Source organism: Microcebus murinus, chromosome 17 (genome assembly GCF_040939455.1).
Source record: "Microcebus murinus isolate Inina chromosome 17, M.murinus_Inina_mat1.0, whole genome shotgun sequence".
NCBI classification, from domain to species: Eukaryota; Metazoa; Chordata; class Mammalia; order Primates; family Cheirogaleidae; genus Microcebus; species Microcebus murinus.
Window position 1 is genome coordinate 58,290,981 of NC_134120.1, and position 23,897 is coordinate 58,314,877.

General features: G+C 40.7%; 1 protein-coding gene across 1 annotated transcript in view; it reads left to right on the top strand.

Moving 5' to 3' along the window:
- The window catches only part of AFG3L2 (AFG3 like matrix AAA peptidase subunit 2), a 40,479-nt gene that overhangs the window by 12,122 nt on the left and 4,460 nt on the right, over positions 1 to 23,897 (top strand). Inside the window, exons 7-16 of the mRNA XM_012746177.3 lie at positions 3,364 to 3,488; positions 5,251 to 5,524; positions 7,418 to 7,555; positions 10,842 to 10,995; positions 12,443 to 12,550; positions 12,645 to 12,770; positions 14,930 to 15,040; positions 17,863 to 17,978; positions 21,244 to 21,444; positions 23,028 to 23,222. Coding sequence (XP_012601631.1) covers positions 3,364 to 3,488; positions 5,251 to 5,524; positions 7,418 to 7,555; positions 10,842 to 10,995; positions 12,443 to 12,550; positions 12,645 to 12,770; positions 14,930 to 15,040; positions 17,863 to 17,978; positions 21,244 to 21,444; positions 23,028 to 23,222 — 1,548 coding nt within the window. The remainder of the gene's footprint in view (positions 1 to 3,363; positions 3,489 to 5,250; positions 5,525 to 7,417; positions 7,556 to 10,841; positions 10,996 to 12,442; positions 12,551 to 12,644; positions 12,771 to 14,929; positions 15,041 to 17,862; positions 17,979 to 21,243; positions 21,445 to 23,027; positions 23,223 to 23,897) is intronic.

The window sequence follows — 23,897 nt, forward strand, 5'->3', positions numbered from 1 at the left end:
TTTGGTAATCATTTGTCCATACATTTAGGAGACAGCACGTGAAATCCTAGTTGTCAGCATTCCAGAATAGTCTGTGATTTTTCAAGACTGAGAAACAGGAAAAAATTGCTAAAATCTGAATTGCTTGTTTTTTCAAATCAGTTTAAGAAGCATTCTATCATTTCTCTCCCAACCCTTTTGTGATATATTATTTTAATTTACATTTGTTTTCCTATTTTAAAAATAATTTGTATTTCCTGTCCAACCAATTTGTACTTCCAGTGCCCCTCAAGCCCAGTTTACTGCATTGAGGGCATCGTGGGGAGAGGGACAGGAGGCGAGCTGAAGCTCCTGCATGGGCCCAGCTGTTCCCGTGGGACCGCCTCTGTCCCCACCCTTCCCTCCCCTCCCACCGAGGTCCTCACCCTGCCTGCCTTAGGTGTCCCCCCTCCTGGGGTCCAGGCCTCTCTACCAGGTTGCATCCCAGTTCCCTTAGGATGATTTCATTTAACCATTTCCTAGCCATCCTGCCTGGATGGGGCAACATTTAGGAACAAACTAGAAGTGATGGTGACCATATGTCTCTGTTTAATAACATATCAGCAAGTATAAGAATAGCTGTGAAGTCATATGGCTCTGGTATTTCAGTCCATTTAGGAAATTTATTTTAATTTTCTTGGTTTTCCCCCATTCTCTCTACTTTATGATGAAATGTTCATTAATAACCATCATTTTTTCCCTCAGACTTTTTGCTGGGAATAAGTTGGTGCTCCCTCTCAAGAAGACAGTTTGGCAGTGTATATACCAGCAGTTTTGAAAGTACACACCACGAAGTAATTTTGCTTCTAGGAATATAGCCCAGGGATGTAATTGAGGATGCATGTAAAAGATGCCTGTCCAAGGATGTCCTCCAAAACATTGTTTATAAATAGCAAAAAATTCAAAATAAATCAGTGTCCTACAGCAGGCACCTGATGAACCAGGGAATCTCATTGCTGAGTTGTCTGTGTCCAGGCTGAGCAGTGGTCCTGGGGGTGGGGTGGGCAGTGCTGTCCCTAGAGGGCCATGTTGACATTGGAGGGCCCCTGTTTTCTAGTATTGGCATGCACAAGCCTTTGTGAATTGAAATTCATACCATTGTGTATAAATTATTTTATTTTTATTTCTTCTTTACAGTTTATATTGATTTCTTTTTGAAATTATGCATGTATTTCAAGATTATAAAGGAAGTATTATCTTGAAGGCTAGGCACTAAAATGCTGATAGTGTTTATCTCTGGGTTATGGATGTTTTTTATTTTTTTATGTGGATGTTTCCTTAGTTTTCTACAGAGAACATGTATTACCTGATGACTTTATTTTGGGCTTTCAGAAATAAGACTTTCAGTGCCCTACTGCTTACAGTGTGGCAATTTATTTATAGATACATATATCTATTTTTTTTGTCACAAATATCCCAAACGGCAATATTAATTGTGCTGTGCTATATAGGTGTTATCCAGTCAGTTCTACTCTTTCCTAGTGAATGGCTTAACTTTTCTAACTTTCAGTTTCTTCATGTTTAAAATGGGAATGATGGTAGTATTTGGGGGAGCTTAGTGCTTAAATGAGACAGGGCAAGTCAGTGGTGGTTTTCAGACTTGAGTGTGCATGAAATTACCTGGAGAACTGTTAAAACTTGAGTCCTGGGACACCTGCCTGCCCTCACAGGCTCTCATCTAGACTGTGTCCTGAGAACCCGTGTTTCTAACGTGCGCATGGGTGGTGCCGGTGCTGCCAGCTGAACGTGCGCTGTGAGCCAGGCCTTTAGCGTGTTGCCTGGTTGATGGCTGCCTTGAGTTAGGGAATGTTCAGTCGTGTGTGGTTAGTCTGTCATTGGGTCATGTAACCACATGAATTTTTTATCTTTGTCAGTGAACAGTTTACCAAGAACAATTACATTGTTATATAAAATGTATTCTTCATCCTTTATTTTTAGATATTTAGAGAGGAATGTCAGAGTGATGTTCCTCACTCAGCAACACTGGCTGGTGGGAGGAATGTGGGATGACATGGTGCTCTCTTACGAGTTTTATGTTGCAGACTTACTGTTTTGATTTAAAAAGTAAAACTTTCTAAAGATGATTGCAGGTTAAAGGAGAAACAAAATCTTTTTGTGGTATAAAGTGGGGCTCCTACACAGTAAGTGCTTGGAACCGTTGTGTTTTTTTTGTTGTTTGTTTGTTTGTTTGTTTGTTTTTGAGACAGTCTCACTCTGTTGCCCGGGCTAGAGTGTCGTGGCATCAGTCTAGCTCACAGCAACCTCACACTTCTGGGCTCAAGCAATCCTTCTGCCTGAGCCTTCCAAGTAGCTGGGACTACAGGCATGCGCCACCAGGCCCGGCTAATTTTTTCTATATATTTTTAGTTGGCCAATTAATTTCTTTCTATTTTTAGTAGAGACGGGGTCTCGATCTTGCTCAGGCTGGTTTCAAACTCCTGACCTTGAGCAGTCCTCCCGCCTCGGCCTCCCAGAATGCTAGGATTACAGGTGTGAGCCACCACACCAGGCCTTGGGTCTTGTAACTAGTAAAACTCCGTACCTTTGAGCTGTTATTATCAGTGTCTGCGGGGCTGTGCAGAGAGAGGCAGTATGACACTGGTTCGCACACCGGCTCTGGAACCACACTGTGTGTTCACATCCCAGCCCCTTACCCTGGGTGTCACTGTGGGCATGTGCTCTCATCTGTAAGGTGGGGACAGTGAGAATCAGGCTTGCTAGTACAATGTGGAATCCTTCTCTACTGGTTGGTGAAATAGCCCCTCAGGTGTCCCTCCCTAGGTCCTCAGGAACTGCCCGGATCCAGTGAATGAAAAGGTAGTGGAGTTGTTCAGATTCTGAACATTGTTCCTGGCGGTAGTGCCTGCGTCATCGGATGGTCCTCAAGATCGAATGGGTTCATGTATATACAGGACTTAGGACATGCCTGGCACTTAGTAAATGCTCAGTAAACTTTAGCTGTTGTTACTATATCACATTAGTTTTTCGTTTGGGAATAGGCAGCTGAGAAATAGTTGGGAAATGGAGAAGAGGAAAAAAATGAATATTTATTTATAAGAAGGATTATGTTTTCAAATAGGTTTTTCATACTGTTCTTTGAGTTTATAATTTTAGAGCCACTGGGGAATATTGCTAAAGAAATGCTTATTTGCCAAGGATTGCCAAGTGTTTTCACTGATTGAAATTTTATCACTGCTTTATTAAAACCAGTCTTTTAGTATTGTTTTTTGGATTTGTAAATTTTCAGTATTTCTGAAGAATTCTTAAAGAATCAAACCCTTTAGTGAATTAAACCTTTTATTTCCACTTAATTCTTAGGATATTTATTTTTCTGTATTTTTATAGCAATACGTCTGGTTTAATATTGGCAGTGTAGACACCTTTGAGCGGAATCTGGAAACATTACAACAAGAATTGGGCATAGAAGGGGAAAACAGGGTGCCTGTTGTCTACATTGCTGAAAGTGATGGGTAAGAAGCAGTTTTAAAAACAGTTACTTGAAGACTTTACTGTGCTGTATTGTGGTTCATGGTGGCTGACTGTTCTGTTACCAGGTGGCAGGGTTACATATTCTCAAACAGATCTTTTTCAATTTTGCCAGATTTTTAAAAACTGTTAGTAACTTCCTAGATTTTGCATATGACTGATTCATTTTCTGAATGTTTGTATTTATCTTGATTAAGCAGTTTGGGTATCAATGTCAAGCACTTTGTCTTTTTGTAGGACATTAGTGTAAAGAACCTCTTTGTATCGAAGTGGCTTTCCACTTTGAACTGTCATTCATGTTCATGTTTCACAGAGTTTTTAAGTAGTTCTTCCTCTCTTCTCAGTGTTGCTTCTTATGGGTTGTCTTTAATAAGGCCACTTTAATAATCTCACTTAAAAGTCTGGGAGGATGCCTCATTTATTGTATTTCGAGAGTCGGTTGTCTTTGAGCTTATTCGGCAATTGTGTTGCCTTGGAATGCTCATCCATGGACTTCCAGTAGAACCCAGTTACCCTTATTTGCAATAAATGCAGAAGGTATACCTTGCTATAGAGTTACTAACTAGTTCTGGAGTGACACTAGAAATAAATATTGGTTTTCTGCATATGTAAGAAGAGCAGAAAAACTGTTTAGTGTGTTAATTGTACTGATGGTGTTACTCAGGTTTAGTGATTACTTGAGACAGCTAATGGTTACATAAACCTAAAATCTGTCTGCAGCATGTTAATCTAGGTGGCCGTTGTAAGGTTTTCACCTGGGATATATCCCTGCAGCACCTGAAGCTGAAAGATAATTACTTAACTTGATAGGCTGGTACTGAAACATTATAAAAAGTTTTACTGTACCAATCTTAAAACATTTATAGTCAGTACATGTTTTTTTTCTTCCAAAAATAAACAAAAAGTGAATTTTATATGGTTCTCACTGCCTGCTCTAACAGCATTAAAAATTTTGTAATGGATGAAAAATTAGAAAGCAAATCATAGGGGTTTTTTTTCGGTTTTGATACAAACCATATATAAAGTTTTTATCCAGATTTCATAAGGTAAGTTAAACTAACTTGCATTATATTAACCAGTACAAATATTTGTACCCATAGTTATGTTGAAATAAACTTTATTAAGACAGACAAGAGGCCCGAGGCTTCCCCAAGCTTTAAATCATTACTGAGCAATTCTTTCCAAAGCAGGCACGATGTTGGAAGGCATCCCAGTCCCCTGGATGTGTCTGTTGAAACTACACAGGTCGCACAGAGTGGCCTATGCAACATCTGGCATGAGTTTTAAACAGTATATACATTACATTTGAAATTGACATGCTGTTAAATTAGCAAAGATTTCATGTTTGGAATATATTTCTTTAAAATAAGTTGCATTTCAATAAGAGAACTGAAATTTCTACCTAGACTAATACCAGGATCATGTTAAAATTTTTAAGTGAGTAATTTGAAAGAAATTTTTTTGAAACTCAGGTATGATGATAGTAAATCACAGTTATTGAGATTGAAATGAAATATCAGTAGGCCACATGTTGAGAACAGGGTTTTCTTTGGTCTCTTGTGATTCTATTTCAGTGATATTAACACACTAAATTGTCTTTATGCCTCAGATAAAACAATGTTCAGGTTTTTAAAAAAATTGAAAATGTTTACAATTATATCTGAAGTAGTTATCAAAAATTTATCTTGCAACACATTAGAAAAGCCAAAGGTTAGCAGTCATTAATGTTGTGTGTCGCCCCTCTAGTTCATTTCTGCTGAGCATGCTGCCCACAGTGCTGATCATTGCCTTTCTACTGTACACCGTGAGGAGAGGGCCTGCTGGCATTGGTCGATCCGGCCGGGGGATGGGTGGACTCTTCAGTGTTGGAGAAACCACTGCCAAGGTCTTAAAGGATGAGATAGATGTAAAGTTCAAAGATGTAGCTGGCTGTGAGGAGGCCAAGCTGGAGATCATGGAATTTGTGAATTTCTTGAAAAACCCAAAGCAGTATCAAGACCTAGGAGCAAAAATCCCAAAGGTAAAATGAACTTTTAATCTTTCAGAAGGTTAACCCAGTCAAAGTATTTATTGATCTCTGAAGTTGTGATTTTATGAAGTTTGATTACTTATTATAAGTAGCTGTTTTTCTCTCCTTCCTCCTCCTTACTACTCTAGTCACCACCTAACTCAAGGGTCTGGTGTTGGGTTAGTTTTTCTGTATGATGTGTCTTCTTGCATGTAGTAAGTGTATTCCTGAAAGTATTTGTGTTATGGTCTCTTGGAAGCCTTTGTTGATTCGCCTTCCTTCTCCCTCCAGGCTGCTTTAGTTGCTCCATCTCTCAGCAACTGTAGTCCCGTTAGCTCCCTGACATGTTGTCACCCCACATCCCCTTGCTTCACAGATGTGTGTGGGGCATCTCCTGTGCCTGGCCCTGAGATTCTTGGCACAGGACACAGTGGTGGGAGGAGACAGCATTCGAGATCGCCTTCCCTCCTTTCAGCAAGTACGCTCGTGCCTTACGGGCTTGGGACCCCAGGCCCCACACAGAACAGTGATTTCATATTTGTTGGTTGGACCGCCTATCACATAGATGAATAAGGATGTTTAATTCTTTTTAAATCCATTAAAAACATTTACTTTATAAGAATCCTTTATAAAGGGAATGATCATTTCTTTGATTTTTATGTCCTGCCTATATGTATTAATATAAAAAGTCATAGTTTATGATTTTATAATTTGCTATTACTTAGTAACCATTCATGTCATACCTAGGCATCTTTACACTTTCATGGTTTTATATTGTTGAGCAAACACCTACATTTTTTCTTTTTAGTTAAAAAATGATGACATTGGTCATTAGATTTCTACTTCATTTGTGAAACTTTTTGACACAGAGTCTCATTCTTGCCTGAGCTAGAGTGTCGTGGCGTCAGCCTAGCTCACAGCAACCTCAGACTCCTGGGTTCAAACAATCCTCCTGCCTTAGCCTCCTGAGTAGCTGGGACTACAGGCATGCGCCACCATGCCCGGCCAGTTTTTTAATATATATTTTTAGTTCACCAATTAATTTCTTACCATTTTTAGTAGAGATGGGGTCTCGCTTTTGCTCAGGCTGGTCTCAAACTCCTGAGCTCAACCAATCCTCCCACTTCAGCCTCCCAGAGTGCTAGGATTACAGGCGTGAGCCACCGTGCCTGGCCCCATTTGTGAAACTTTTAAGGAAGAAAATAAGCAAAATGGAAAAAATAAATTCAAGCTTTATTACAAAGTCTGGAAAAAATATCTTTTAACCATACTGTTTACCTCCCACACATAGTATTTGGAAATATGGTTTATGATAGTATGTCTACTTACAAAAAAGAGGACACCATTTGTAAGTAGTCAGTCAATGGAAAATAAACATAAACATGAATTCATAGTTAGGTTTTAAGTTGCATGTTCATCCATGCCAAAAATATACTGACCTGTATAAGAAAGAAGTTGTCAGGTAGGTTTATTTGGGTTTAAAAACCAATTTTACTTGTAAAGAGTAGAAGAATCACATAAATAAGGAGTTTGGTATTTGTGTTTTCTTGAATTATTTAAGTAAACTTCAGCAAGTTTGTTAGTATGTTTCTAGTACATAAAGTTACCCTTTACGTACTATTATACTAAAGATCTAAAAAACAATACTAAAATCTGATAAAATGAAGTATTTAAGATTCCACATTTTTACCAAATGTTTTGAAACACACAATTATCCCTGATAATCCTTCTCTTATTCTTACTAATATAAAAATGTTTTATTTACATAGTTCAGATGTTTAAAAAATATTTAATGTATGTCAGTAGGATTTAGAGACAGTATTCTACCTTGGAATTATTTATGGATATGCAATTTGCCTTTCTGAAATTGTCATTAAATGTAATCTCTCTTTTTTATATCTGAAGGGTGCCATTCTCACTGGTCCTCCAGGCACTGGGAAGACACTGCTAGCTAAGGCCACAGCTGGAGAAGCCAATGTTCCCTTCATTACTGTCAGTGGATCTGAGTTTTTGGAGATGTTTGTTGGTGTGGGTCCAGCTAGAGTAAGTCTTGTTATGTTCTGATGGTACAGATTTCCTGTCCCCGCCAGCTCCCCCCATGGGGACTTGGTGAAGATGGAGTGCCAGAGAGCCCTCTCACCATCCACTGCCTTGAGCACTCTTCCAGGGCTGAGCTTCCAACAGGGCCTGTGACTTCCACCCTCTTCCCCGTCCCAACCAGGATTGTAGTTTGTTACCTAATGTAATTCTAACTTAATGTGTTTCAAAAAGTGGCTTTCATTTGCAGATTTTTAAAATTTTTGGTAGCAGCTTTAATTGAGGCATAATTCACATACCATATAATTCACCCTCTTAAAGTATATAGTTCATTAGCTTTTCATATCGTCACAGATTTGTGCAGCCCTCACCACACTCAATTTTACAACATTTGCATCCTCTCAAGAAGAAACTTCATACTATCTAACTACCATCCTCTGTTGCTCTTATTTCACTCCCAGCCCTAAGCAAACACCAGTCTGCTTTCTGTCTGTAGATTTTTCTATTCCAGATATTTTATATAAATGAAATTATACTATGTGGTCTTTTATGCCTGACTTCACTTAGTGTAATGTTTTCAAGTTCAATGGTAGCTCTATGGTTAACTTTTTGAGGAGCCATCAGACTGTTTTCCAAAGTAGCTGTACAATTTTACATTTCCACCAGCAATGTATGAGGGTTCTGCTTTTTCCACGTCCTCTGTCTTTTTGATTCTAACCATCTAGTGCATGTGAGGTGGTGTCTCATTGTGGTTGATTTGCATCTGCCTGGCTAGTGATGTTGAGCATCTTTTATGTGCTTATTGGCCATTTGTGTATCTTCCTTGGAGAGATGTCTGTTCAGATCCTTTGTCCATTTTTAAATTGGGCTGTTTATCCTTAACTCTTATAACTCAACATATTTATATATTTTGGACACTATTAATCAGAGATACGATTGCAAATATTTTCTCCCATTCTGTGGGTTGTCTTTTCATTTTATTGACAGTGAAATACAAGGTTTTAATTTTGATGGAGTCTTATTTATATTTTGTTTTGGTACTTGTGCTTTTATTGTCATATCTAAGAACCCATTGCCAAATTCAAAGTTTGGCAGTGGGTTAGATGAACATTTATTCATATGTTTTCTTCTAAGTTTTATAGTTTTAGCTCTTACATTTAGGTCTGTGATTCATTTTGAGTTCAGTTTTTTTATACAGTATGAGGTAACAGTCCATCCTCATTCTTGCATGTGAATATTTAGTTTTTCCAGCACCATTTGTTGAAAAGACTATTCTTTCCCCATTCAATGGTCTCGGCACTGTCAACCATAGATAGATACATGGGATTATTTCTGGACTCTCAGTTCCATCCTGTTGATCTGCATGTCTGTCCTATGCCAGTACTTTACCACACTGTCTTGATTACTGTTGCTTTGTAGTAAGTTTTGAAATTGGGATGTATGAGTGTGGTTTAAATTTTAAAGAGGGCCAGGTGCGGTGTCTCACGACTGTAATCCTAGCACTCTGGGAGACCGAAGCAGGAGGATTGCTTGAGCTCAGGAGGTCAGAACCAGCATGAGCAAGAGTGAGACCCTGTCTTTATCAAAAAGAAAAAAATCATCCGGGCATTGTGGCTTGTGCCTGTTGTCCCAGCTACCTGAGAGACTGAGGCAGGAGAATTGCTTGGAGGTTGCAGGAGTTGGAGGTTGCAGTGAGCTATGATGACCCCACTGCACTCTACCCAGGGGAACAGAGTGAGACTCTGTTTTAACAACAAAATTTAAAGAAACAGCTTTTACTCTCATGTGTTTTACCAGTGTCTAAAATGTTTTTTAAAAATGCTGTAGATCAGTTCATAAGCAGTCATACGTGGGTTAATAAAAAAAAAAAGAAAAAAAAAATTTAAAAATGCTGTAGAAATGCAAAGTGCTCTCACAGTTACTTTTGCAGACATCAGGATACAACTTAGAATCATTAAGAAAGCACTGAGTCCTCAGCTGGTAGTGTTATTTCTTTCTTAGTGGCAAGTATGGTAATGCTGGATCTTACCATTGATGGCATCGTAGATAAGATGAACTGTAGTAGTTGGAGTGTGTGGGTTCCTCTGGGTTTTGGGAGCCTGCGTCATAGAAAAATAAGGGAACAAGGGGAATCTAGCGTTGGTAACGGCGGACCACGGACTCTAACATGGAAGAGTGGAAAATGAAGAGATTGAAGGGTGTGAGATGCTTGAGCGTGTCTGAGGCTGGCCAGGCCATAGGAGGGGGGATCAGAAAGTGGATGACTTGAAGCTGGTTGTTGAGAGGGCACCTTGGCGGTGTTGGCCTTGTCAGAGTGGAGCAAAAGGTGACTGAAGAGGTAGTCAGGGAACTGAGAGACCAAGAACTACATGGATCTGGAAATCACTGAGAAAATTGTGTCTGGGGCATCAAGCCTATGGGGGACCACAGTGAGGTGGGGTGGAGAGCCTGCCACAGGGTGTGAGCCTACTGATCAGGGCTTTTTCCAGCAGAGTTATTTTGGCAACGGTAGTAGAATGTAAGGCGGAGCCCAACGCCACCTGGGCTGGAGGGGAAGACACAAACTCCTACTTGAGGGCTTTGCAGGGACAGCCAGGCTCTAGTTGAGGCAGACAGGGAAGGATGCACTCAGGGACGAGCTGGAGGGGAGGGGTCTGTTGATCACAGATCTGGAGTTTGAGGGGAGGCTATAGAGAGACATGAGTTATTTTAGGGGATGTGTTCAGAGCAGTGTAAAAATGGAAATCCAGAAATCCAGGTGGGAAAGGATGGTGGGGAGACTTGGACTCCTGGCGAGTGAAGTAAAGAGGCATGTCACCCACTCTGGCAGTGAGTGGGGTGGGCTTGGGTTTTCCTTGCCTTCACAGTGGGTGTAAGTATCGTGGACCTGTTAGTCACTTCTCGTTAACTGAGACATGAAATGTGAACCCTGAGATGTCTGAATTTCTCAGCTGAACACAGAGTTAACAGCTCTGCTGTGTTGTTTGTAGGGCAAATGTGTGATGTTGGTTTGTCAGTGTTACAGAAATAGCAGATATTATCAGTGTTTACTATGTCTTCATGATTCTATGAGGTTTTAGAAATGACATGTACTTACCTTAAATCAGTTACCCACCACACTACTTGTCATTTGCCACCACTTTGCAACATGCTACTCTTTTAAAATACGTGCTGTGCAGTGTGCAGCACAAAAGGATGGTCTTCCTATAGGACGGGAAACTTGGGGTTTATTTTTTATTCGCAGGATAAATAATACTCGTCAAGTGACTCTCGTGTTTCTGTTTTCCTCAAGGTCCGAGACTTATTTGCCCTCGCTCGGAAGAATGCCCCTTGCATCCTCTTCATCGATGAGATAGACGCGGTGGGGAGGAAGAGGGGGAGAGGCAACTTTGGAGGGCAGAGTGAGCAGGAGAACACCCTTAACCAGCTGCTTGTGGAGATGGATGGTGAATAGTCAAGTCTTTTGGATTTAAACTACACTTCCAGTTGTCTACATATCTCTAAAACGAGAATCCTTATTCTGATATGTAGTACCTCCCCCAAAAAGAATTTTTCTAAAAGAAACAGCCCTTTTTAAAGGATCTTTTATACCAATATACAAATAATAGGAAAATATTCTTGCCTGATAGCCTGTTGTAACTTAATATTGATGTTAAGATGGTGTACCTGGTGTTGAATAAGGGAAAATTTGGATTCACAGAAGAATTACAGTCTCAATGTCTAAATCATCAGTATCTCCGAAGCATAAGGAAGACCCAAGCCTAATCAAGTGTGAATTTAGCAAATTTCAAATACGTTTTTACTAAGAGAGTAGCAGTCTTCCCATGTTCGTCAGCTTTCTTTTCATTTAGGAAAACCAGTTCTTAGGATGTGGCATGTCCTTCCTGCTGGATGGATGGTTGTATGTGCACCAAGGGGCAATACAGCGCTAAGTACTGGGCTGACTAAGGTGGTGAAGCTAGGCATGGTATCAAACAAGAAAGGCGAGCTCCTCCCCATTCTATGATGGTAGCCCACATTCAGAGTACTGTGTCCAAACTGGAGTGCCACATTTGGGGGAAATCAACCCCTGAGCCCTTTCAGTGCCAGGGTCTGAAGGTGAAGGGTCTCTGGACACGGCATTGACATTGAGAAATGGCTGTTAAAACTGAGCAGTTTTGAGTCTGGAGAAGAGAAGGGGGTGGAGGTCCATACCTGCTTTCAGATAGGCAGTTAGTTTCCTGTGGCCAGAGAGTCAGACACATCATTTGCAGTCAATCTGATTTTAAACATTTTTAAAATTGACAACATCTTCTAAATTTCTACTTAAATAAGTTAAAATCTTTGGCTCTTTGTCTTTAGGAAATTGATTCTTAAAAGGTTAATATATGATTGTTAAGGACAAGATGAATAGTAAGAGGCCGGGTGTGGTGGCTCACGCCTGTAATCCTAACACTCTGGGAGGCCGAGGCGGGTGTATCATTTGAGCTCAGGAGTTCTAGACCAGCCTGAGCAAGAGCGAGACCCCGTCTCTACTAAAAATAGAAAGAAATTAGCTGGACAACTAAAAATATATAGAAAAAATTAGCCAGGCATGAGGGTGCATACCTATAGTCCCAGCTACTCGGGAGGCTGAGGCAGGAAGATGGCTTGAGCCCAGGAGTTTGAGGTTGCAGTGAGCTAGGCTGACGCCACGACACTCTAGCCCGCGCAACAGAGTGAGACTGTCTCCAGAAAAAAAAAAAAAAAGATGAATAGTAAGAAAAATAATTCAAGTTTGTGACTTAAAAACTACTGGATAATGTAGAAGTATATTAGTAGAAGTGTTGAAGTATATTTCTAGTGCTCAGGTGCACTGCTGCCTTCTGCCTCATATCATTTAATATGTCCGTGTTTCTGTTACTGTCTTTCCAGGTTTTAACACAACGACAAACGTCGTCATTTTGGCGGGCACCAACAGACCAGATATTCTGGACCCCGCGCTGCTGAGGCCAGGGCGCTTCGACAGGCAGATCTTTATCGGTGAGGGATGTTTCCTGGGTTCAGCCCAGTTCTCACGGGTGTACATGCGACTATTTCACTATGATTTTTCTTCCCCTAAAAATAATTGCTAAAGGACCACCAGATATAAAAGGAAGAGCCTCTATTTTCAAAGTTCACCTCCGACCACTGAAACTGGAGAGTAGCCTGGAGAAGGAGAAACTGGCGAGAAAACTGGCATCCTTAACTCCAGGGTTTTCAGGTGAGTGGGAAATGCCACTGTCCTATTTATAAGTACTTTTAAATCACTGACGGTTATCGGGTACCAGTTCACTTTGTTACTCTCTCATGGGACTTCCTACGTGTGTATTTTGTACTTTTCTTTCTTTCTTTTTTTGCTCCCCTCCCCCACTCCATTTTGTACTTTTTTATCATGGGAAATTTCAAGCATACACAGAATTTGAGGAAATAGTGTGGTGAACCCATCCGCACCCATCACCTAGTTTCAGGAACAATGACTGATTCATAGCTGACCCCCACCCTCTTTCCTCTGCCTCTGGAGTATTTTGTGAGGAGTTCCTGACAGCATATTGTTTTATCTATAAATATTGCAAGGTTATTCCCAAATGTTTTTTTTTTTTTTTTAAAAAGCTCTATTGAGATAAAATTAAGATACCTTAATAATCACCTGTATACAGTTCAGTGATTTTTAGTATATTACAGAGTTGTGCACCATCCACTGTAATCTAGTTTTAAAACCTCACTCACCCCAAAGAATCCATTAGCAGCCACTCTCTCTATTCCCAGCCCAAGACAACCCGTAATCTACTTTCTATATCTGGATGTTTTATTTATTTATTTTTTTATTTTTTTCTTTTTTTTTGATAAGAGCCCCAGTGTTAAATGGATGTTTTATATCAATGGAATTGCATAACATGTGGTCTGTTGTGCCTGGCTTATGTTCACTTAACAGAATGTTTTCAGGGTTGATGCATATCGTAGCAGACATCAGAACTTCATTCCTTTTTATGGCCAGGTCATACTCTGTTTTTTGGATATTTTACATCTTATTTATCCATTCAACAGTTGATGGATATTTGGGTTGTTTCCATCTTTTGGCTATTACAAATAATGCCATGAACGTTGGTGTGCAGATTTTTGTGTGGTCATATGTTTTTATTTCTCTTGGTTATATACCTAGGAGTGGCATTGCTGGGTCATATGGTATCTCTGTGTTTTACTTTTGAGGAAATGCCAGACTGTTTTCCACAGTACCTGCACCAGTTTACATTCCCACCAGCAGTGTTGTGTTTCTCCATATCCTCACCAACATGGTTATTGTCTTTTTTCTTCTTCTGTTTTTTAAGAGATAGGCTTCCCCTCCATTGCTTAGGCTAGAATGTGATCATAGCTGACTGCAGCCTTGAACTCCTGGGCTCAAGTGATCCTCCCACCTCAACCTCCTGAGTAGGTGGGACTATAGATTTGTGCCACCATTTCCAGCTAATTAAAAAAAATATATTTTTTTTGTTTTTTAGAGATGGGTCTCTCGAAGTGCTGGGATTCCAGGCATGAGCCACCATGCCCAGTCACAAGTATTTTTAATGTAAAATATTATCCTTTCTTTCTCAGTCCCTATCTCCCTCCTTATAAACTCAAAATGAAATAAAAAGGAATAGTTGAGAAGTATGAGAAGATTATATAGTGGTGTTGTCAGAAGATGGTCATCTTAAATATCTCAGGATTCCAATCTTTTTACTTGTTTCTTATCTTTGGATTTTGAAATTTATAATGTTTTAATATTTGTTTATTGAGTGCATATAGTGTGCTTGTGCTGTAGCTTATTTGTGTTCCATGTACTTAATCTGAAAAGTTAAAGAGTTTTATGGATCTAAAAAGCATTTGGCAAGCTTTCAAACTATATTAAAAATTAGTTGTTTTATTGCGTGTGCTAAGTTGCTAAGTGATTTTTTTTAAGAGTACTTCTCAGCAGAAAATTTGCTAGGTGGTTTTAATGCTTAGGTTTAACATTATGTGTCAGCATATTGCCCATAATATCCACAGAAGCCATTTTCATGACAGAGATGGTGGAGCTAAGCTAGTTAATGAGCATTTTTAAATGCTGTCTTAGTTTGCTGTTACATGAGCCATATTGTCCATTAAGGTAAATAGTTGTCTGTAATTATCTATTTACTACTAATACTTTCATCTCAGTTCAGAGGGTAAGAATTGTACCAGGCTAGTACCAAGTGTGCCAGTAGTTTAGGGTTATCATGAATCAAACTGAGTTACATTTACATAAACCTCTTATCCAATTATTGCTGATTGAAAATTGAGTATGAATTTGGTCATCTATAATGTGTGACTAATCAGTTTGAGCGTATTTTGATGGGTAAGCTGTTCTGCATGTTCGTTTTGCAGGAGCTGATGTTGCTAATGTCTGTAATGAAGCTGCTTTGATTGCTGCGAGGCACCTGTCAGATTCCATAAATCAGAAACACTTTGAACAAGCAATTGAACGAGTGATTGGTGGTAAGGCAACTGAATGTAACTCAAGTCAAAAGGCTGATAAAATAAATTTGAGGCCAGGGATTATTCTGTTTTGGCAAAATCTAGTGGCAAAGAAAGTATATCTGCCCACCATGCCCATTTGGGCCCTATCCTGTGCTCTCTTGGTGTCATGGGCCCTCTTCTGCTGCTGTCTGCAGGGAGGTAGAAGGTGTTGGCTGAGTCTGAGATGGCCGCTTATATATGCTTCACTTGCATGGGCAGCAACCTCATCTCTGAATTATACCAGTCAAAATTTTATAAAAGCTCACAATCTTCCTGTGCCCAAAAATCTCATTGCATGTGTTAAATATGCTGTGCTGGATACAGGTAATGGGTATGAAATAGCTATAACCGCCGGTTAGCCAGGAAGTGCTTATTCTCAGCCAGTGCAGGGGGAATGCACACCGCACGTTCTCCTTGCATCCTGTAGAGCTTACTGTCTAATCCCTCTGAAACCAACTAGCAATTCAAGTACTTGGGCATTCAAAGAGGGAAAGCACTGGCAGGCAGAGCTCCACAGAGGAGGAGGGACACACACTAGCTCAGCAGAAAGCGAGTATGCTGTGAGCATGGCCTGAACCAAAAGAGAGTTTGACAGTGATGGTGTTACACCCGGAGTATAGGGAGAGAAAGTAAACCGGTCAGATGCACGTTTCTGGGGAAAGTAAAGTTCAGAAAAGTTAATTCTAGATTTTGGAAAACCTTGAATGTTAAGCTCAAGGGCTTCTTAAATTTTGTTCTGTGACTGTTATTGAACTAAGAGGTGGGTTTTTCCTGAGCCACTGAAGGACAATGATCGATGGTATTTTAGGAAAACAAATCTGGCTTTGAAGAGGAGGGAAGCATCTGGAGGCAGAGAACCTGTGGTCATCATCGTCAGCTAACAGGCGTAGCATGGAGAGTCCCAGTGGGCAAAGTGAGGACAGACCTAAAGGTCATAGAGAAAACAAGGTGCTCCTGGAGCCAGCTGGTTGGGCAGAGAATGAGATGGGCTGAATTTAAGCCAGGGCAGGATGTCCATGTGGAACTCTGTACAGGGGTGGTGCCAGGGTGTGCTGGGTGGAGTGGCATAGGTGGTGAGGATGCTCAGGGAGCATGTTCCCCCTGGGGAGGAAGCGGGGAGAGATCTGCATTGCCTGGTGCCCACATTTTGTAGCAGAGAGGAGAAAAATGAGTCAGCAAAGCCACCAGAGCTCAACACTGCGGGCACTGAAGGTGTGTCAGCCAATAAGGCAAGGAAGGTGTACCAACAAAAGGTACCAGGCAGGTTGGAGGAGCCAGGAGGCGAGGAGGGCCATCAGCAGGGAAAGTGAGGAGGACTTCGAAGGAAGAACACCACTGGGTTTGCTAGTGAGGCTGGGAGTGACTTTTGGCATGGCAGTCAGAGCTGAGTGGAGAGCACAAAGCCAGATTAGTGGACCTTCCAGTGAGGCTGCAGGGGCTGGTGTAGTAATATGTGTTGCCTGGGTTAGGTGCCAAATGGACAGCTAATTCTTGAATGATTTAATTAATAGCCCACTTATTCTATAAATTTCATGTTGGGAAAGAAAAAACCCTCCCTAAGATGATAGAGTTGTAGATGGAATTAAAATAATTCGCTGAAGAGACAGGTAAAAACTGTGTGTTTCTGTCTTTTTTAGGTCAGGGAGAAGCAGTCAGTGAGAGAGGGAAAGAGGATGGGGCAGCCAGCACACTGGGGTTCTCGCTCTGCGGTAGACAGCAGCTGAGCCACCAGCAGTTGTTTGATAATGAGCTAGCATACTGAGAAAATGACAGGTTCCGTGATAAGCTGTGGGGAAAGTTCTTTGTTTTTTTCAGGTAAGCCAGAGGTGTTCATCTTTAGAAAGCAGAGGGCTTGTTCACTCCCCTTTCCAACTGCTGACCTGGCAGCTCCATGGGATGTCGTAGTCTTGGGTTGTATCTTTGGGAACATAGCTTTTTTCCAGTCTTCCAGTTTACCTAGTATGTTATCAGTTGAGAAATTCTCTCAGATGAATGACTTTGACCGCAACAAAGCTACTGCTGTCACGGTGTGATGATTTGTGTTAGCACAAGGGATGCAGTCAGTTTCTAAGTAGAGAGGTATAAAATGAGGGGCGGAGCCCACCTTTACCCATGCCAGAGAAGACTCATGCTCAGATTGGAGTCCTTCGGCTCTGCAGTTGACAGGTGGGCTCCAGCATGGGGTCTTCTGGCCCTGGGTCTCTGGGGTTTACCCTCTTGAGTGAGTTCTGCTGCTGCTTTGGCTGACCATCTGAGCCCTCGGGCTGGGTGGTCAGTGTGTGGGTGTCCGGCACGGCTCGGAGGAGGCACTTACAGAGCCGTAGCCCAGTGCTTTCTCTGCCTCCGGTCTGCCATCCTTCAGGCACGGACAGTGGTTGGTCTCTCACAGCAGGTGTAGTTGTGTACCCAGTTTTTGATAATTCTGAATACCTAGACTAAGCAATGAAGACCTTTCCAGAGTTCTTTGTTTTCTATGAATTTTTTATGTTTTAAATTGACCTAAATGCTGAATTTTATCTTACATTTCTATTTGTTTCCCTTAACAGGATATGGCATAAAAAAGCAGAGCTAGGATAAAAGAGGGGGAAGGGGGAGTGAGTGCATTTTCACAGTAGTTGGGTATATTTTGAACTAGACCTTTTGCTTTTATTCTGACCTTGATTGGGAATTTCTGAATTGTCATAGGCAGCTCAGTCTTTAAATCCCATTTCAGATAAGGCCATACACAGCACTGTATAACTGTCTTTTCATGTCAGTGTTACTAAAACAGTGGTTTGGGTTTTTTGTTATTATTTTGGTAGGCTTAGAGAAAAAAACTCAGGTTCTGCAGCCCGAGGAGAAGAAGACTGTGGCGTACCATGAAGCAGGTCACGCAGTTGCCGGCTGGTATCTGGAACATGCAGACCCACTCCTAAAGGTGAAGCATTTTGTGTTAGACAGTCGGCAAGCCAGGTCTTTATGTGAGCAGTTACTTGGGAAGAAAGTTGCACTCCCACAAAGGAGAAATATAAAAGATGTTTAAAGGAATTTAGCAAAAACTTTGGATAATGACAGTTGAATGAAGTGGTTACATAAACCTTCCTGCAGATAAATTATAAAATTTGGACAGAAAGTTATTTAAAGGGACCAAAAAGTATCCCGAAGCCAACCAAAGCTGGAGGAGAGTTTACTTTTTAAAAATAGTAGCTGCAGTGGGTTGAAACTGGGAGTTTCTGGCTTTCTTGCCTGGGGATTTTCTGTAACCTCCACACTATAGTGGTGGAAGACGTCTTGCCATCTTGAGGTGGCAGAGGAGATAGTTCAGAATTTGAAGAATATTGGGGATTTAGTAGGAAAATCCCAGAAGCAAGAATACTACAGAGGGGTGAGACCCAAATCTGAGTAGAAACTGGTCAAATCCCTGGCCGACCGATAAACTATACATGCACAGGGGCAACCCCAGAGAGCCTGGCAAAATTGTAAGCAGAGACCAAAGAGAAAATCAATCCCTGAAAGACGGAGGTGAAACAAGTGAGATTTTTAAGTTTGCTGTTTTTGCAACTAATTCATTCCCCAGACCATTGCCACAGAGACGACAGAAGGCAGCTGCTTAACTGCCTTGCGATGTCAGAGGACAGCTGGGAATTGAGGGGGATCCCCTGAGGCCAGGCAACCACAGAGAAGACAATGTTAGAGCATACATAAGACACCCTAAAGAGTCTGCAAAGAAGCCACTGGAATAATAAGTAAAGTTAGCAAGGTTGTGGAATTCAAGGCCAATATACAATGACCATTTGTATTTCAGTTGTTAGCAATGAACAATTGGAAAATGAAATTTTAAAAATTCAATTTCACTTTCAGTATTGTCAAAAGACACAAAATATGAGGGATAATATTTAATAAAATATTTGTAGGACCTGTACGTTGAAATAAATAAGACTTAAATAAAAATGGAGATAGACTGTTCATAGAATGTTACATCACTTCTCCCTAAATTGATAGTTTCAGTGCAATCTCTTATAATTATAGCAGAACATTATTGTAGAAATTGAGAAGCTAAATCTACAGTTTACATGGAAATGCAGATAAACAAGAACAGCCAAAACAGTCACATTGAAGGGGTTACTCTGCTCGGTGTTAAGACATTGTACTCGGCTGCAGTGACGAGACTGCCGCTGGTGACAGGACTGGCAGGAAGGTCAGTGGGAAGGAACAGAGTCCAGAAAGAGACCCACACAATTTGGGTAACTGATTCTCAACAGGGATACCAAAGTAATTCAAGGGGAAAGGATTATCTTATCAACACATGGTTCTGGCAATTCAGTATTCATATGAAGAACAGTGAATATTAACCCTTACATGCAAAAAATTAATTTGAACTAGATCATAAAAGCTAAAACTATAAAACTTCTATAAGAAAATACAGGTAAAAATCTTTATGGCCTTGAGTATGAAAAATTAATTTCTTTCTTTTTTTTTATTTTTTTTTATTTGAGAATGGTCTTGCACTTTTGCCCAGGCTGGAGTGCAGTGGCTCAGGCACAGCTCACTGTAGTTCTGATTCCTGAGCTCACGCTATCCTCCCAGCTCAGCCTCCTGAGTAGCTGGAACTACAGACCCATACCACCATGCCCAACTAATTTTTAAATTTTTTGTAGTGACAACATCTCACTATGTTGTCCAGGCTGATTTCAAACTCCTGGCCTCAAGCGATCCTCTTGCCTCAGCTTCCCAAAGTGCTGGAATTACAGGTGAGCCACCGAGCCTGGCCTCACAGAAATTTCTTGAGACATAACAAACATGAATCATGAAAGAAAAAAATGGGATTTCATCAAAATTTAAAACTTTGTGCTTTTGAAATATAGTTAAGAAAATGAAAAGGCAAGCCACACAGCCTGAAAATATTTGCAATACATATATAGGACAAACACCATATTGGAATCATTAAAATGAAATAGTCTTAAGCATTAAGTTCATCCTCACTTAAGTTTTAAGTGAGGATGTGGAGCAGTTGAATGCTCACATATTGCTGATGGGAATGTAAAATTATACAACCATTTTGGAAAACAGTTTGGCATTTTCGTATAAAGCTAATAAACACTTCCATGTGACCAGAGAGACCCATTCTTAGATACCCAAGAGAAACAAATGTGTGTCCACACAAAGGCTGTTACTGTTTTATTCATAATATCAGTAAACTGAAAATATGTAATCCCAGCACTTTGGGAGGCCAAGGTGGGAAGATCGCTTGATGCCAGGAGTTTGAGATGAGACTGGGCAACATATTGAAACCCAGTCTCTACAAAAAAAAAAAAAAAAAAAATATATATATATATATATATATATATATACACACACACACGTACACACACACACATACATACATACACACACACACACACACACACATATATATATATACACACACACACATATACATATATTAGCCAGGCATGGTAGATCCAATAGTCCTAGGTACTTGGGAGGCAGGAGGATCGCTTGAGGCCAGGAATTGGAGGCTGCATAGCAGTATGGATGAATCTCAAAAACAGGGAAGAAAACCACATGCAGTAAAGTACCTTCTGTATGATTCCATTTATGTGCAATTCTGTAAACTGTAAACTAATCTGTAGGGATAGAAAGCATATCTGTTGGGGGTGCCAGGGAACTTTCTGGGCATGACAAGGATATTTTATATCTTTATTGTGGTTTGAGATTACGTTTGTCAAAACTCACTGAACTTGACACTTAAAACGGGTGCATTTTCCTATATATAAATCATCCCCCAAAGTTGATTTAAAAAAAAAAAACTAAAGGAATTTACTTAATTGGAAAAGAGGATGACAATCAAAGTGAAGGCTGCTGAGCACCCTGGCCTGCCCTACCCCTCGTCCACTGGGGGAGGGTGTGGCCATATCTGGCATCTGTCCGGTCACTCACCAGGGGTCCTTTTGTCAAGACTGAATACTTTCAGTTGAGTTTTACAAAAAGACAAACACTTCTAGAGGTCTAAGGCGAAGTTATCCTAAGAGAAAAATATCCCTCTTAAACAGTTGCTACTGCTACGTGTTATTGATGGATTGCCCAGCTATTATTGTGCTTGTTTTTAATCAGTGAGTTCATCTGTCTATAGATAGGTGTTTTGATCAAGTCTTCATTTGTTAGAAGGATCTTTAGCATTTTGTATGTTTTCTACTTACCAGGTATCCATCATTCCACGTGGCAAAGGGTTAGGTTATGCTCAGTATTTACCTAAAGAACAGTACTTGTATACCAAAGAGCAGCTCTTGGACAGGATGTGCATGACTTTAGGCGGTCGAGTCTCAGAAGAAATCTTTTTTGGAAGAATTACAACAGGTGCTCAAGATGACTTGAGAAAAGTAACTCAGAGTGCATATGCCCAGGTAAGAATATGAAATCGTTTCTTCCTCATTCTTTTCATATTCACGTGAGAAATTGACATTCACGATTGGCTCTGAAATGGTACTATTGTGTTTGACTGTTTTAGGCAAGGCTCATTCCTTAAGTCAGTTTTAAAGCAGTCAAAACTTAAGAAACCCTTTTTTGTAGTACAGTATTTAAAATGTATTTCCTAAGAGTATATAAAGCACAAATGTGGAATTTTAGGTTTAATTGTAAACCTGTGTGGCTTACAGTGGGGCCCTGCCCATCCCTGTCACAGTCTGTTCCTTCCTGCTGGCAGCAGCCATGCTCCTGACTTCTGTTATAGTCATTGCCTTGTTTTCTGTAAGTTTTATCCCTGGTGCCTACATCACCAAACAGTAGAGTTTGCTGTTTTTCAACTTGATATAAATGCCTTTCTTTGGGAACTTCTGTTATTCACATGTCAGCTCTGCCTGTCTTCTGTGTGCTACTTTCTCAAATCCTTTTTGGGCACAGTGGCTCAAGTGCCTGTAATCCTAGCACTTTGGGAACCCAAGGTGGGAGAATCACTTGAGGCCAGGAGTTCAAGACCAGCCTGAGCAAGAGTGAGACCGCATCTCTATAAAAAAGTAGAAAAATTAGCTGGGAATGGTGGTGCGCACCTGTCGTCCCAGCTACTCGAGAGGCTGAGGCAGGAGGATCACTTGAGCCCAGGAGTTTGAGGTTGCTGTGAGCTATGATTGTTCCACTGCACTCTAATCTAGGCGACATTATTTGCTCCTGTTTCTTTCTAGTTTAGTCTTCATTTTAAAAATAATTTTACTTTTATGTGTAATTTATTTCTAATACCTCATCTAAGTTTTTCTAATTCTAATTTATGTAGATCTTACATGTTATCTGTCATTTTCCTGATTTCTTTTAGCCTTTTTTGAAATAATAGATTGCAGTTTTCCTACTTGTTATATGGACATGTCTTTTAATCTCACTTTTCTTATTGTGGAGATATGATTTTGCTCATTTCTTTCAGAGTTCTCTTTTTCTGTCTTCATGAAGTATTAGAAAATGTGGTTTCCTCCCTTCTGGGCTCTCTTGGCTCTGTTTGGGACATTCCTTTTCTAGTCAGTTTGGGTTTTACTTGGAGAAGCGGCTTCCGAATGTGCTGGTTAGTTTTGGGGGCTCATAGAGTCCCAACTGGGTCATCCTCTCCACACTGTCCCCTTGGCCCCGTGGACTCTGAACAGGAAAATGCAGATGCCTCTTCCAGCTCCCTGGCCTCGGCCTGGCACGCCACTCTTTCCAGGGAGAACCTGTTGGCTGTGTGGGCTTCTCACTTCCTCAGATGCTGCTTGCCTCTCCTGTGCTCTCCCTCATACAGATAGTAACATCACGCAGTTCTTAGAGCCATGGGAATTTGTCCCTACCTGTGGGTTACTTAGTTTTGTTGTAGATGTTTTCTGTGGCTTCTGGCTCTGTTCTAATGGAGGAGTTTAAAGCACTGTGCTGTCGCTCCCGCCGTCTGCACAGAACTCCTCGTGCACTTAGCTCACACAGGCCACCATGTGGAGTCATCATATGTAACCGTCACTGATCATGTGTTTTCCAGATTGTTCAGTTTGGCATGAATGAAAAGGTTGGGCAAATCTCCTTTGACCTCCCACGCCAGGGGGACATGGTACTGGAAAAACCTTACAGTGAAGCCACCGCAAGATTAATAGATGATGAAGTACGGATACTTATTAATGATGCTTATAAAAGAACAGTAGCTCTGCTCACAGAAAAGAAAGCTGACGTGGAGAAGGTAGGTGCCAGTTGTAGGAATAATTTTCTACAGTTTTGCAAAGAGTTAAGTGATAGATTAACTGTTTTGGTTAGTGTGTAGAGTTCAGAATCCCCTCTCTCTGGCTAAGCCTTTGTTTGGTTCCTTCATTCTGGTGTTTCATTGTCCGCTCTGTCTCCGTGAGGCAGTGGGAATGCGGTGGAGAGCAAAAGTGGACATACCCCAGTTCCTGTGGCCCTTAGTTAGGAATACAGGGGAGTGATTAGTGAAGTCTATTAGTAAGTACAGAGCGAGCAGTTAAATTAGCACCTCTTCCAGATACTTACCAATACTCCTAAATAGGAATTTACCATTGTTTTTCACTTCCAGAGTAAATAGGAATAAATTGATAGTGAAAGATGAAAGGGCAAATAAAAGAATTAGCCAAACTGACAGGAAATTGGTACATGAAAATTACCTTTGGCTTGATTATGAACTTCTGTGAATAAACATGCTCTGTATGTTTCATCGTTGTACCTCATTTGATAGCACCTATGAAAGGGAAGGACCCTTTCTGAACTCACTGGATTTCTTGCATCTAGTAACCTCCTAATTAATCAGAATCCATGTTATCAAAATTAGAAAATTTTGATCTTTGAACATTCCACACTCCTAACGAGAAAAACAGAACAAATAAGTCTTTTATAAGGGATTGAC